Consider the following 16,345-nt stretch of genomic DNA (forward strand, 5'->3'; position numbering starts at 1 on the left):
CCTAAACCCCCCCACAGTGGGGCTGTCCTGTACCTCTGAATGTGTCTACCTAAAAGTCAACCCAAATATTAATTGATTTATTTGATTTTTTTTAGGAGGAGTCTATCTTGTCAACTCTGGTGGATTTTGGCATTCGAAGTGGGAAGACTGGTCACCTGGCCATGGAGGTGGATGGTTTGACCTTTCACCCATCACATTCTGACATCATAACCAGACTACTGGAGGTCACCCTTGGCTCAGCCAAATAGCTTGACGCGTACGCAAATAGATTTGTTTCTTTCTGTTTGAATGCTTTTGGCTAAAACGAATGAGCTTTTTCAGATGACCCATTTCTACATGTCTGCTTGTCTATGTCATTTCTCTTACATTTGTCTGCACTGCAATGGTAGAGTTCAGTTAAGCGAAGACCTCCCTTGAATAGAATATACTGTAGCGGTATATGAAGTGTGCTTTTGTACTTATTTCTATATGCATTTGTTGATCATTTATCAATCAAATATCACAGTGAACCGGGGTTTCTGTCTGAGATTGTGGATCTCATCTTCCTGGTTCTGTCCAGTATTTGCAGTCTTTAACTACTGCATCTATACTGTGTTGTCATTTTTAGTATTTTCATCTTTAAAATATTGTGGCTAGCCTGCTTGCCTAGAGTCATTCTTGATAATGTTGCGTCATGGCTTCTTTCATTCCGTCCGTACTTGTCTTGTACTTTTCCACTGTGACCTTTGACCCAGTCATAACCCAAATTTAATGTGATTTCCTGCTGGATCATAGCAGCATCTGCCAAGATTAATACACACACACAAACACACGTACGCACAACGTCCAGAGGCAACACGCATCACACATTTATCAGTATCATTTAAGGGATTACACAAACACGCACACACAATTTCAGCGTCCACAGGAAAGATCCACTTACAAAACAAATACAATTTTCCTAATACACCTGACCACTGTTTTGTGAATCTTTTACAACTAATAAACAATATCTCACATTCAGCCAACAACAACACAAATGTCCTTTCTTCAAACTGAACTGTCGTCAGTCACTGGGGATCGAAGCAAAGTGAGTATACTATAAGTGAATGATAACTATTTTCACAATAGTCATTTAAAAATATGACATTTTGTTACATTGTAATTTTACCCTGCAACAAAGCAGGGTTAGGCGGTGCATTTGGTATCTGTATCATTAAAAAAAAATAACATAATACATTGCTGTTCACCATGACTTGATTTGAACCCTCATTCCATGCAGCAAGCACCAGCATCATTACCCACTGAGCTATCCAGCCACTTCCAAAAAAATGTACTCTTTACCGTATACATAACCACTAGGCTACCACAATACCAGCGATAAAAAGCATGACACCCACTTACCCTTTTATTTTCAAATACATCAGCACCGATATGCCTGACTCACTTCTGAGAGTAACCAAGTATTACTTTAACTTCCACCGATAATCACTGGCGCCTGTTTTTTTGCCACCGGAAGGGCTCAGTGATGGAGGGTTCCGATAAGTTCAGACCTCCGCACTACAACATTATCTTGGGAAACTCAGAATCAATATATATCATGACAAAAACATCAAACTTCAAAAATATATACATCTACTACTCACCAGATATGTCCGTTTCTCCTTTCTGAAGGCCCTGGGAAGATTACATTGGTATGGCAACACATAGAAGCTAAAATCTGATTGGACAAAAAATTCTAACATGCACAAGCACATTTGAGTCAATGCAGTCAATATACACATTACGAAATAAAGATTAAAAACTGTTTGGGAATAAATGAATGCATTTTCATTGAACAAATGCTTGAATTTAAGTTGTAAATGTAGGTCAGTGCTTCTGATAGTGTTGAGGCCAGCAGAGAAAGCCTTGCTGGCCCTGACAGCACACTACTGCTGGAATATACTGTATCAGTTGATTCAGTGTCACGACCATTAATTATAAATGTCATGTTGGTCGCTACAGATGAAAGTTGCTTGAGAACTAGTTACAGCACACTCCGGCGGAAGAATACGTGCGCAGTGAAGCACAAGAAAGCAGTGTGTGCCTTGGATGAAGGCAGTGTGTCTGCACAGCCACGCTGAGGAAGAACGTTGTCACTTATTAGTTAAAGATGATGTCTCTTTTGCTCCAAATGACACTTTTTTTTAACCAAAAAATATAACAACACCACGGGCTAGCAGATGTTACCAATAGTAGTTTAAAATAACAGCCTAAACAAATACATACATATATTTGTCACAATTTAAAGTTAAACTTTGTGTAAAGAATGTCTTTTATCCCGAATAAACTGGTTGGCATTTATGGCTTTCACACTCCACCGTCTCATATACACGTAAATGTCCATAGCACCCACACATACACGATAGAAGTCTCGGAGAAGCGACCGACAATTTGGTGCTATTGTGTGTTTATGATAGGCCGTACATTCGTTCGTTAGTAGCTAAACTTTGCCAAATTGCTGATTGGCTGATAACAAACATAAATAATGCACGTGCGTGTGTGCTATGTGGGGGGCGTGGATAATAGATAAGGAGAAAGGGTGATTTTAAATAAGCTCTGTTTCTTCCTACTCCTTTTCGGGCATGTTGACTTGTGCAAATGTAACTAAATGATGCTCTTTAAAGGTGCTATCCCTCCTTGGTTCCAAATTACATTACAATAATATTTCTAATAAAGTGATTAGTTAAGTAATCAAGGATCACAATTGTGTCGTTCACAACAAATGAATGTTCTTACGCGACAAACAGTGCAGTGAAACGATGAAGGACACATACAGATATGTTTCACCTTTGGTTAATTTGAATTCTGAAACGTTAAAGTGTTTCACACTGATTTGAACTTCCCAGCCATCGTACTATTGGCTTTCTTTACTCAAACATTTTATGTAATAAACGGGAATAACTGTTATATTTTGTTATTATTGCATTGTCTTATGTTGTTGTATTAATGTATTGTCAGATTATCACAAATCATATTTTTTCTGTGTTTTATTGTAAATATAATAATAAACAACAAATTAAAGGCAAAAACACAAAATAATTCAATGGGATTTCAAGTAGAATGTGTTCGTATTAGTATAGGTAGGTATCTGCAATACTGGCCCCAGTATTTGCTTGGTATGGAATCCAAATGTGTCTTATTGCCCACCCTTCCTGTCCACAAGGAAGTGCAAACAGAATGGGGGTGGTTTAAGACTTGGCAGCAGCTTTGACCAAGATGCTGTATGCGTTAATATAAATAGTATACTGTAGTGTATGGTGTGGAAGGAACTGCCACTTTAATGCCAACACAATAAATGTAAACACATGACCATGAAGATTAGATACTTGTTGCCTGATGCTTGTTCACTGGATCCATTCACTTAACGATAACACTTCATAGTATGAGATCTTCTCTCTGTCTTCAGGTTGTCCTTAACAACAGTCTTTCCATCACTGCTATTTTGTAAAGTTAATGGTATGATTGTTTTTTTATCATCTGCAGTGATTGAAATCGTATTTTTGCAGGTGTTGCTCGTGTGAGAGATTCTAGTCGGGACCTCGTGGGAATCCGTGGTGACGTTGGGTAGACCGGCATTGCCGCTACCAAGGCAGCAACAGAGAACCCTGGTCGCAGGTCGAAAAATGGCCCTGAAAAAGCCGTGGCGGGCACTTTCGCTGACAAAGCAGTAGAGAGCAGGGTCAGCCACACAGTTCAGAGACGTCAACAACAGCGCCAGGTGATAGTAGTTGAATATCCCTTGGGGAATAAGAACATAGGACAGGCAGTGTGACATGACGGTTCTCCTGAGTCAAAAGACCCCTTTGCTAACAAGAAAGTGTACCTGTAATAAAGTTGCAGTCCCGCTCCAGTACGGTGCGAACTAACAAAAAGATGTGGTAAGGGGAGAAGCAGATGAGGAAAATGAGGATGGTGCTGCTTACTAACTGCCGTATTCTGGTCTTCTGAACTGGTTGTGTGCCTGCACTCTGGCCCACAGCACGAAGCACACACAAGTAGCTGACCTGCAAACATTGAAAAGTCCAAATTGAAAGCATATATATATATACTGTATATACATATATATACACCAGCGTACTTAAAATCTAATTAGGCTGTATGTGTTCCCTGAACTAAAATGAGTTTGACACCCTTGTCTTGATCAAGGCACCAAACCCCCCAACCTCTTTCCTTGCATGTCTGCATGTGTGTGGTCTGGTTCTCTGTGTAGTTTGTGGTGTGCAATACAATATCAGTGGAGGGGCTGGGTTTTTTTGTTTGTTTTTTTTTACAGATTAGAGATTCACCTCACAAGGCCAACTAGCTGCCCCACAGTGACGCTGTCTGAAAGCCTAATGCCTCACATTAGTTAGTTCACGGTGCGCTTGAATGCATCATCACATGATCACTGCAGCGCTTACGGTAATTGAATTGAGTGTGAGGGGTTGTTTGCGCCCTGCGATTGGCTGCCAACCAGTCTAGAGTGTACCCCACCTGAAGTCAGCCGACAGGCTCGAGTTGACCCGAATGAGGACAAGATATAGAAAATGGATGGACGGATGGATGGCTCACGTGATTAATAATCTAAATTTGAATGGGATCCAAATAAAACGTCTTCTCCACACAAAAATATCTGCGGTGGCGGACAATGCAGAGTCCTCATAGTGTTGATCCACTTGTAACGTCACGTCTATTAGTTCCCCCATTTACTTGTAGACAGAAGTTCTACAGCAAAACAGCACGTTTTTAGCAGGGGCTGAGGAAGACTAGGAGAATCAAGTTCATCAAGCACACTGAACAAAAGTAACACAAAAGTAGTGGAAGTTGGAACTTTGGATTCAATTGAAGTAAAATGACAAAAAGTGTTCTTACCAGCAGAATGGCCAGCGGAAACATGAAACCAATAGTGAAACGGTAATAGTTGACTGGATACTCCCAGGGTTGCATGGGGTAGTGCTCGAAACACACCGACTGGTTGTAGGGGTTTTGACTCAGTTCTTTATGACGGAAGAAAACAACCCCGACCGCAATCTCCTTTAGCCAGATGATGGCGCTAAAAAAAGAAGCTGCACCCATGGAACGGAGGGAGGTGAACCTACAGAGGAATGGGAGAGTTTTATAGAATGAATAATAATATCTTCAGGAACAGTGCAATCTTTAACACTTGTTTTGTTTTAAAGGTCAATTGTCAGTAATTGTCATTTTCACAATGGAACCTCTAAGGTAGAGCAACACCTGGAACAGTGGTCAACCTGAATTTTCATTTTATTTTTCATAGAAAATCATTTGTAAATTACATTTAGCTCCTTATTGTCCCCCCCAAAAAACAACAATTACAAAAAAATTACAAAAAAATTCAGCAAAATCCTGGAAGGACTGTTTAATGCACTTTTCAACATTCTCAGTCACTCAGGTGTAAAATGAAGTCAGACACTGTTAATTCATTTGGTAGAACTGGTTTATATTCTTTTTTCTCACGTTGTTTTGGTAACACGGCTTGTTCAGACTTTTTCAAAAAGATGCAACAATGCTGAACAGATCTCTTGAGTTATGCTGAGGATACATGAAGTTTTACGTGACTTTAGGGTACTTTAGTATATGTTTACTTTATATTGCAGTTATAACGTTGCATTGCATGATATATATATATTTTCTACTTGGGTTCTAGGAACGAACCAACATTTTTAATTGGGTCTTGAGTTGAAAAGGTTTCTGAAAGCTCCTTTATTACTGCAATAAAGACAAAATAGTGGTGTGAAAAAGTGTTTGCCCCCATCCTGATTTATTTGTCCATCAAGTGTGATAACTTGCAATGAGTCTCTTAAAGCGCTGTAGAGGAATTTTGGCCCACTCATCTTTGCAGAATTGTTGTAATTCTGCCACATTGGAGGGTTTTCCAGCATGAAGCGCCTTTTTAAGGTCATGCCACAGCATCTCAATAGGATTCAGGTCAGGACTTTGACTAGACCACTCCAAAGTCTTCATTTTGATTTCCTTTAGCCATTCAGAGGTGGACTTGCTGGTGTGTTTTGGATCATTGTCCTGCTGCACAACCCAAGTTGGTTTCAGCTTGAGGTCCTGAACAGTTCGCCACACATTCTCCTTCAGGATTTTTTGGTAGACAGCAGAATTGGTTGCATTTCTCACATCATTCCAAGTCCTGAAGTAGTAAAACAGCCCCAGACCGTCACACTACCACCACCATATTTTACTGTTGGTATGATGTTCTTTTTCTGAAATGCACTGTTACTGTCACGCCAGATTTAATGGGACACACACCTTCCAAAACGTTAAATTTTTGTCTCATCAGACCACAGGGTATTTACCCAAAGGTCCTGGGCATCATCAAGATGTTATTTGGCACAATTCAGACAAGCTTTAATGTTCTTTTTGTTTAGCAGTGGTTTCCGTCTGGAACTCTTCCATGCAGGACATTTTTGCAGAGTGTCTTTCTTACGGTGGAGTCATGAACACCGACCTTAACTGAGGCAAGTGAGGCCTGCAGTTCCTTGGATGTTGTTGTGGGGTCTTTTTTGACCTCTTGGATGAGTCTTGAGGTAATTTTAGTTGGCCAGCCACTCTGTGGAAGGTTCACCACTGTTCCGTGTTTTCGCCATTTGTGGATAATGGCTGTCATTGTGGCTCGCTGGAGTCCCAAACTTTAGAAATGGCTTTATAACTTTTTCCAGACTAATCGAGCTCAACTAATCTCAGTAAAGTTATGTTTTCACAAGGGAGGGATCACACTTTTTCACACACAGCCATGTAGGTTTGGATTTTTTTTTCTCCCATAATAATAAAACGTTTCATTTAAAAACTGCATTTTGTGTTCAGTTGTGTTGTCATTGACTAATATTTCAATTTGTTTGATGACCTGAAGCATTTAAGTGTGACAAACATGCAAAAAGATAAGAAATCAGGAAGGGGCAAACACCACAGCACTCACACCACTGTACTGCCCATTTTTCCTGTTAGCTGCCTTTAGCTATCAAAAAGAGATCACAGTATGATACTGTATATTCACAGTGCTTTTACAATCTCGTCTTATGAAAGCATTCACACCTTGCTGATGGTTGCTGCCATGTAATTGAAATACAAACTCAATCACATCATGCTGATTCAGCATCAGGTTTTAACAGGGGGTTCGATCTTTGCACAACCGTAACAGAATTCACTGAACAGGCAGATGGTAACTACCACTTTAGCTTCCTATCCTTTGTCACATGACAATAACCCAATCACATCATATGGGGAGCCAAATTTCTTACACCTATACCTCACAAGGCTTCCCACGTAGAGTTAGCAAACACATCAACGCTTATGTCCAACATTTTTAGCAATGGTAAGCTAACCTCCACTCAGGCCTAACGGCAGCAGCATCGACTCCCCCACCTGCATCATTTTCAAATATCTAGCACCGTATCTAGCCATCCACTGGTTGGCAATACCATATCCACACTTCCACAGACTTCACCGACATCGGAACCTGAGACATGTCAAAAATGAGACCGTGGTATCATTCGACACCTCGCTGTTCACGTGCACCCGCACCACCGAGGCCATTGATGCAGTCAGGGAACACCAACCTCACCCCAGACCAGTTATGCGATCTACTGTAACTTTGCTCTTGCACCACTTACTTCCTATTGAAGGAACTAAGTCCAGTCACTGGTTCAGGTATGATGACAACACAGAGATCAACTCTGTGGACGGAAACATCTACGGTATATTTGTGACATGTCTGGTGTCCAGAATTTGAGTGTGTCAGATCTTTTTGCAGAGACGGTTTCCCTTTTGAGAGGCTTTTGTACCTTCAGTCAATCACACTGCTACATAATCTACAATGGTGAGTCTTCATAAAGACGAAAGAATACACTGAGGACATACTGAACATACACATATTAAATGGTAATGAGGCAGAATAACCTTAAAGGGTGGACCACAGCCAGGTAGCGATCCAGACTGATACAGCACAGGAAGCCGATGCTGATGTAGATGTTCTCATAGAGAAGAAAGCCACACAACTGGCACAGCCATTCTCTGTGACGCCAGTCATCATCCTGTAACAACAAAGCATAGACATGAACCTTAAAGATCCGCCCCTCTGGCGGAACTACTTGTTTTGTTAACATACAGTACATCTCAAGGATTCACGTGCATGAATTAGTGGTTTAGTTTACCTGAAAGATGTACTGGAGCCAGAGAGGCAACGACGCCAAGTATAAAAGATCAGACACAGTGAGGTTTATCAAGTAAACCCCCAATTCATTCTTTTGTTTCAGCTGCAGCACTGCATGGTACAGAGAGTATAGGTTGGAGGGAACACCCACCTAAAATTAGAAAGACAAGCAGCTATAAAAAAGGAATGTTCCAAAGCAAACATAAAAGTAGCGCAGGAAAACCCACCTTGGGGTCAGTGACGACATTTCAGCATTAAAAGAATAAAACAACACCTGATTTGGAGAGTATCTCTCTCTTGCTCTCGTGAAAAAAAGCAACAACAACAGCTCTTGTCTGTGTGTCGGACTTCAAAAATATCCGTATGACCATACTGATGGTTTACTGTGCTTGGTAGGTCGCTGATATCGATGTTGAACAGCATGGGTGCCATGACTGAGCCTTGAGGTACCCCGTTTTGCAAGCTTCCTGGGGAACTACACTGACCATCGCTTGTTTTCAGAATGAAGCTGTGGTTGTCAAGGGTGATGGTAATGAATCTGACAAGAAGGATGCACTGTCTCTTGTCTTCAGGAGCTTCAAGACAAGAGATAGTGCATTTCATTGTCTTATAACAGTCTATTTAGTTTTATTGTCACAATTCAGCTAGCTATTGCTGTATTTGCTCATTCTTACATCGGAACCTATCCCAGCATGTGCTGTGTGAAAGAGGGAGAATAAACTACACTCTCGACAGTTCAACGTGGACCAAAACATTTAAATATATTACATACACACAGTGAAAATATGCCAGCTTCAAACTAAAGTGCCTCATTAGGTTGAAAGGAAGACGAATGTCCAGTCTGAAAATATATTTTGTCCTATTAACAATGTAATTCCTATAGAGAGCATGCAATAAATATTTACACACACACACACGCACGCACCCAAACACACACACATACACGCACGCACACTTACCAAGAGTACGAGGATATAAACAAAGGAAAAGAGGTACTGGTGGATTTCATGGCTGATGGTGCAGTTCATAATGTCCTCCTCAAGCATAATGGACACCAGAACGGCCTGCACTATTTCTGCTTCACATACACCAACCCATTCATGTTTCCAGATATGTGCATGAATACACACGTACAAATAAATCTTCAATTGGAGTGCTTGGTCGAAACTCCTTCTTGAATTTGTGTTCTCTTCCCTGTTAGACAGTTCGAGTTTCTGTCGTCACCCTAAAAGAAAGAAGGAAAATGTGCATATTACTAAACTGATTAAGGTGGACGACTTTGTGAAGTGAACTCATCAGAGTCACCACAGTGATGGTGCTGCGTAAGGAGCAAGAGATCAAGACGAAGAGATCATAGATTTCTGTCCTTCATCTTGAGTCTTTACAGCAATGAGATGGCCTTTTCACAGACAAATGAAGTTAGTGGACACAAAGAAGCACTGCACTCTATCAAACGAGTGCCCAGTGTCTGAGCCTGGGCTGAATGAGCTGCTGTAAAAAGATTAAAAAGGTGCCTGAATAATCCACAGACAGCACAAGTCTCAAGAGAGTACACTACAGCGGAACCTCCGAAGTTAAACACCCCAGAAGTTGCCCAATTTGGAGCTCAAACTGAATTTCTAGGAAAAAATATCCATCGTAGCATGATCACGTCACCGTTAACTTCATTTGGACTTCACCCTGCTGCACTTGAAAAGGCTGAGAAGATTGTGGAGGACGCTTTATCAACTCAACGCCAGAGTTTGTTTCACACCTCATTTACAAGAGCTTGTTCGGTTGGGTTGATAACCTTAGAAACAAAGAGATATAGCATCGTAATACTACGCAGACTAAACATTGTTCAACGCTTCGATAGCAACAATCAGTATTTATTCTAGCTGTATCTTAGAACCCACATCCAGTGGGTCTTTCAACATGAGAATGACCATAAACATACAGCCAAGGCTCTAAAGGAGCGTTTCAAACAGGAGTCTCCAGTCTTTAATCACAACGTCACTTCAAATCTGTGGAGGGAGCTGAAACTTTGGAATTATCAATTGCCTGTAAAGAGGAGTCAACAAAATCCCTCTGAAGATATAAGTCGCATTATGTCCTATTTTACTTGGGGATCAAATAGTTATTTCATTCAATTAAAATGCAAATTAATTTAGTATCTTCATTTCATGTTTTTTTGTGGAGTTTTTTTGTTTAAAATCACATAAAAATGGTAGGCTGTTCATCAGGTATTGATTCATTGAAAATAAATGAGTTACAGCTGTCGCTAGCAGCTAGCATGCCAGGAAAACAAGCAAATCAAGGAAACTGCCGAGGGAGGTAATGCCTCACAAGAGAACGAGTCCCAGGAACCAAGATACATCAATAATACATCACTTACTAAAGGTTCACAAGCTATTGATGAAGGAGCTATTCGAACAGCAAAGGGAGACAACAGATCATCAGCAGGAGGTCTCAAGAAGAATTCTCAGATCAGCAAAAGATTGGAAATTTATTTCAGACAAAGAAAAGGAGAATTCTGAATTATGAGAGGAGACATCAAAGCAATAATAAGCAATAATGAACATAATGTTACATTTCCAAAACTGGAAATTATCTTTTCAATATTTTAAACTCAATGTTACAGTTGTGGCAGAGAAGTAGATACTATTCTAACAATACTTTGCTGGTTCCTATAGGCATATAAAAAGCAACACATTTGGCACATAAACATTTAAAGGTGGACTTCATTGGTGTAAACAGCCCTTATACTGTATACGGCCCAAAGTGGAGAAGATAATCATCGTAAGTAGCTTTCAAGCTGCCTGTGGTCCGTATACAGGCATTTTTTTCTAGCATGATCATGAATACAGAATACTTCCCATAGAGTGCTTTTCCACCTCCTCATTTCTTCAGTCACTAATAGACTGTGCTCATCCACACATCATCAAATAAGCATACATTTACGATGGTGTCACATGCGTCTTGCTGTGAGATGCTGAGGTGAACCAGCAATCATCTCTGGCTTGCAGCGAGGACAAAAGTCTGCAGCACCACTTCCTCCTCCCTTTCCTCCTCATACAAACAACGATAAAAAACTGCCCATCTAATAGGAAACGTTATCAAATGTACCACTGTTTTATCCAATTTAGAAAACCTGCGTTCAGCAGAAGAAGACAAATGATGTTGCACCCAGTCCCTCGTCAACTTAAAGTTTGATTGGCTCAAGTACGAAATCTCATCTCAACAATATTTGGATCGATGCAAATATTGATAGCATCGATACCAAGGGTAGTGTTAGTATCAAATCGACACTAGTGAGATGTCATCAGTGTTTTTCAGTTCTCTTCTTTGTTTATTTTCACAAATGTCTGTTTTTCTGTTGTGTTGTTCCTAGTTTTACATTATTCATATTGCTATACATTATTTATATATTGTTTATTAAATCAGGGAACAAATTCTTGTACACAGGAGGGCTTTGGGGATTTGAATGAGCGCCAATATTAGTTTTTGCTTTTCTTTAGCTATTTTTTGCACTTTTGACTTTATTTTGCCCAAACAATTGTACGTAATAAAAGGGAATAAGGGAATACTATTATTTTGTTGATATTGTTACATTGTTATATATGGTTGCAATTACATATTGTGATATTGTTCACAAATATTCACAAAAAATTGTTGATCCAATTTTTCTAATGTTTGCTTTAAATCTTGTCCTGTGTTTTATTCTGATTATAATCATAATCAACCAATTAAATGCAAAATCACAAAATCATTCAATGATTTCAAGTGATGCTGTGGAACAAGTGGTTAGGAATGCAGCCCGGGATTGAAAAGTTGCTAGTTTGATTCCTCCCACCTAAAATAGGGATACAGTACCTCCCCACTGTCTGTGAGGGTTACATTCCAAGGCACCTGCTAGTAATTGAGACACCCATAAAAATCTATTTTTGACACACGGCTCAGTCTTCCCCCTCCAAACGCTCCTGCCAGCTTGATGTTTTTAATTTTTTAATTGCGTCTTATGCAGCGGTGCAGCTAATCTATGGCTAAATTCTAATCTTGTGGCATCTCCTTTGCTTCAGAACTACTACTAATTGTTTAAATACTGTGCCGCTTGCGAGTCAGTGAGCAAACGGTAGCTCTTTCTTTGTCAGGAGCCAATCACGAGCTATCAGTGCAATCACAACGAGCTTGTCAACCCCTGGTGTCATCTTACTGAGAACAACACACAATTCATCACACAGCAACTTAACACTCCAAAAGCATACCTCAGAAAAATAAAAACATGTACCAATATGAGTTTAAAATTAAAAAAAACCCCAACATTTTAAAGTTTTCCCATAAGGAATTGTGTCGGAACAACGCATTCATTGGGGCGTTGCCATCACGTCAGCCTTCATCTGAGCTCTGTGCTCTGATAAATACAGGGCTGGTATTGCAGATAAGAATGCTGATATCGATACTATTTGCTTTACATCTTTCAAGCTCATTGAATGATTTTGTGATTTTGTGATTTTGTGATTTTGCCCTTAATTTGGTGATCATGATCATGATCGTAGTACAATAGTTTTAGGCAAACAAAAAATATTTATCTCAACTAGCTTATTTGTGGACAATTAATAAAACAATATGAGACAATGTAAAAATATCAACAAAATAATATTAATAATAAAAAATCCCTTTTATGACATACACTTGTTTGTGTCCGGTTCTGCGTGATGTTTGGACTTCTTGTTGTGTGTTCATTTGTTTGACATTACTTCCTGTCTTTGTATTTCCTATTTCCTGTGTTGCTACATCGTTTGCATCTTTACTTTCTATTTGTGAACGCTTTAAGGCTGCTGAGCAATCAGCATGCTTTTTAGTTCATGTTTGTTCTTCAGTTGGTTGCTGGATCATTGCGTTGTTGGAAGTTCAGTCTTTGGTTGGAAGAGATTTGAACGGTGAGTTTTTGCCATTCTGCTTTCCTTTGGATGTTTGTATTGTTGTTGTTTTTGTGAACCTTTTTTTCCCGAATTAAAGCCCTTTGACCTGCACCTCATTGTTGTCTCTGCATCTTAGGGTCACACAGCCACATCCGTCTATTTTCTATGCCGCTTATCCTCATTAGGGTCGCAGGGGGATGCTGGTGCCTATCCCAGCTGACTTCGGGCGGGACCCTGGACTGGTCGCAAGCCAATCGCAGGCCACATCTTAACTCTTTCAGCAAAATAAAGTCAATGGTGCAAAATATCTAAACAAAAGCAAAAACTACCATTGCCTCTTTTTTAGGTTCCATACACTTTATACACTTTTCTCAGACACGCAACATTTTCTCACATTTCTCTCTTGTTGAGACACTCTCAAAAAGTTCAAACCTTCGTTTGAATTTTAAGGATCAGCCTACAGGTCAAACACAAGATATTATTAAGTCACTCGTGTGTATTTCACTCCTGTGCCCCTGCCTTTTTGTCCTGCCACTGTTCAGCTCTACTGTAGCATTTTTGTATCCTTGTTAAAACGTATTGCTGCAGTTCTCCTCCTTCAAACTGAAGCCTAATTTACAAGCTAGCAAGCAAGCAAGCTAGCGATGAAACAGAAGACACGGCAGGGCAGCACAAAGGAGATTGATTGACAATGGTCTACAACCAATTAGGACACAGAAAACAATGGGCAGTGCAGACAGACAAGATAGGGAAGAGAGAGACACCCAACTTCCCACAATGCAATGTTTCTTAAAGGGCCAGGCTCGGCCTGTAACAGCGTTCCTATGCTGTAATTAAAAAAAAGAAGCACTAAAAAAATTCTGCAAAGCAGCGAATGCACGAAAGGTGAACCGCGACAGAGCGAGGGAACACTGTAGTAGTATTCTCCTTCCTCTCCTTATATGTACTATAGTAAATTGCCAATAAATTGCCAATAAAGCTGATTCTGATTCAAATCAAAGGTTCGATCTTCTTGGTTGGGCATCCCATCCAATGTAAATAACTGGAATTAAAGCTGAAATGTTGCTCTCTCATCTCATATTTGTCTTTTGACAGCAAAAATAAAGAAATTGCCCTTACTGTTCCAATACTTTCGGAAGGCACAATGTGTGAAGCGTGTACTGCGTTGTCAGCTTTGTAGACAAGTCACTCTAGATTATTATGCACATCAAGATTGATTTACATCTTTTACAAAATGAAATAATAAATAAGCTTTGCTTCTTCCTACTCCTTTTGGACATGTGGAACTGCCAAATGATGATTCATGAGATGTATTCCACCGTAACCTTCATGCATGTTCAAATAAAATTAAACCAAAACAAACCGAATATAATAATTTTATCAATTATTTTCGCGATGGGTGCCCTTTTTTCTTGCTGTTTCACGTGCCCTCCAAGATGTCTGTGCACATGCCTGGTGTTAGTGTATTAAAATTGTAAAAATAAATGGCGCTTAGTCGGTGTTTGTGCACGTAACCTCCTATCAATATCACATGGAGCTTTCCATCCAACATACTGATGTAGAATACACACTTTCACTTGAATATAACAAACCAAGCGCTACCGCAAGCCTTTTCTGTCACATTACAATGTTTCACTCTTTGTGTTACCAGCTGACTAGCTAACTGTCCAACTAACAAATGAAGGCTTAATAATTTCATGAATAATTCACAACATAGAGCCTGTATTGTATAGGCAAGGTCCAGCTTCTGTCACTATTCAAAACAATTATTAACAATCAAACAGCAATCAGGTGACGAGACATTTCAGCAATTAATAACGATGTGACTTTTTTTTTAAATCGCATTTGCGAATTACTGTCACCAGCCAACATTTATAGAGATTCATTCAAAAAGGGGAAAAGACGAGTGTTACTTACCGAGTCGCCATGTGACGCTCTTGGAAAAACTTGTCGCGGTTCGGTCTCTTCCTGTCTATCACTGTGGTCTGCTGCATCATGTAAATTCACAGTCCGTACAATCGCGACGGACCCCGCTATAACATTATGGGGACGCTGAGGGGGGGCGAGCGAGTCAGCCAGTGCCGTCGATGTCGTTGCACTTTATTGCCACACTTAACACCAACAACAACTACAACTACTACTAGATATTTTGTATCTTCTTTTCGAGACCCCAAGAACTTTGTCCCTTCCTCCTCTATCCCCCTATGCTACCTGCTGGCTACACAGCTGTATCTATGAAACTATTAGTATTATAGAATTACTATTACGCAGGCATTTGCAGTGGAAACAACGTCCCTGTTTTAACAATGTGCATTCAACCAAAAATTTGTGGCAGAGACCTCGATCCAAATGTCGACAGTATCAATACCAAGGGTAGTATCAGTATCAGATTGATCCTACCAGGATGAGAAAGTTCCCTTAATTTTCACTTAATGTATTTGTGTTTTTGTTGTGGTGTTCGTATTGTTACGTTGATTATATTGTCATATTTAATGTATTTGCTATTTGGAATTCATCCAAAAATTAGGGTGGATGGCAGTGGCGGAGCTACAGGGTGGCCAGGGGTGGCCATGGCCACCCCCACGGATGGGGGACAATTTTGACAAATGCGGCTCTGTGGTGCAGATCATTAGTTCAGCCTAACCGCCGTTTCCGCTTGGACGCTTTTCACTGCAGCACACAGCAGTGGCGGAGCTACGGGGTGGCCACCCCACGGGCCAACTAGACAATTCAGGTATCAACTTGTTGACATCCCTACTGTATGAGAGTGATGGTCTCACCTCGGCCACCCCAATGAAAACTTTCTGGCTCTGCCACTGGTGAGTGGCTGAAGCGAAAAGTCAACGATGTCGATACCAAGAGCAGTGTACGTATCAGATTGATGCTAGCTTGAGGCTATCTATATGTTTTCCCTTCTAGGTTTATTTTCCACATATACATTTATGTTGTGTTGTTTATATTGTTACCTTGTTGGTTTTGGGGGTAAAAAGGCAAGGAGTTCACTGAGAGCCAATAGTATGTAATTGTTGCTTTTGCTTCCTTATTTTGCACTATTGACTGTATTTTGCTCAAACAATAAATAAATAAATAAGCCAGTAATTGTATTATTTTGTTGATATAGTTCATAGTCATATATTGTTGTATCTATGTATCTATTCAATTATTAACAAATTTCGTTGAAAAAAATTTTTTTTGGTTTGCTAAAATCTTTGCACTATTCTGATAATTATCATGATCAACGAATCAATTGCAAAAACACAAATCA

The 16,345-nt window shown here is 40.0% G+C and overlaps 2 protein-coding genes across 3 annotated transcripts in view; one reads left to right on the top strand and one right to left on the bottom strand.

Moving 5' to 3' along the window:
- Positions 1-3,191, top strand: part of dglucy (D-glutamate cyclase) — a 27,828-nt gene extending 24,637 nt beyond the window's left edge. The window contains exon 15 of the mRNA XM_054796275.1: positions 96-3,191. Within this exon, the coding sequence (XP_054652250.1) occupies positions 96-248 (153 nt within the window). The 3' untranslated portion in view covers positions 249-3,191. The remainder of the gene's footprint in view (positions 1-95) is intronic.
- Positions 2,811-15,328, bottom strand: LOC129192343 (ovarian cancer G-protein coupled receptor 1). 2 transcript variants are annotated; one of them, XM_054796281.1, is made up of 7 exons: positions 14,998-15,328; positions 9,139-9,404; positions 8,181-8,330; positions 7,927-8,060; positions 4,873-5,095; positions 3,845-4,025; positions 2,811-3,759 (listed from the first exon to the last, which is right to left on the bottom strand). In XM_054796281.1, exons 2-7 carry the CDS (start codon positions 9,223-9,225, stop codon positions 3,383-3,385), a joined length of 1,152 nt encoding a protein of 383 aa, XP_054652256.1. In that variant the 5' UTR covers positions 9,226-9,404; positions 14,998-15,328; the 3' UTR covers positions 2,811-3,382. The 2 variants fall into 2 exon arrangements, with proteins under 2 accessions (XP_054652256.1, XP_054652257.1); XM_054796282.1 differs by lacking the exons at positions 2,811-3,759; positions 3,845-4,025 and adding an exon at positions 4,099-4,766.
- Between the last annotated feature and the right edge of the window lie 1,017 nt (positions 15,329-16,345).

This window comes from Dunckerocampus dactyliophorus, chromosome 13, assembly GCF_027744805.1.
Source record: "Dunckerocampus dactyliophorus isolate RoL2022-P2 chromosome 13, RoL_Ddac_1.1, whole genome shotgun sequence".
Taxonomy (NCBI): domain Eukaryota; kingdom Metazoa; phylum Chordata; class Actinopteri; order Syngnathiformes; family Syngnathidae; genus Dunckerocampus; species Dunckerocampus dactyliophorus.

Excerpts from the sequence above, each read along its gene's own strand:
- LOC129192343 (XM_054796281.1), bottom strand. The coding sequence starts at position 9,225 with ATGCTTGAGGAGGACATTATGAACTGCACCATCAGCCATGAAATCCAC. Across the intron at positions 8,061-8,180 it reads GGCTCCAGTACATCTTTCAG|GATGATGACTGGCGTCACAG; the intron begins GTAAACTAAACC and ends TTGTTGTTACAG. Across the intron at positions 3,760-3,844 it reads GGACTGCAACTTTATTACAG|GGATATTCAACTACTATCAC; the intron begins GTACACTTTCTT and ends TTATTCCCCAAG.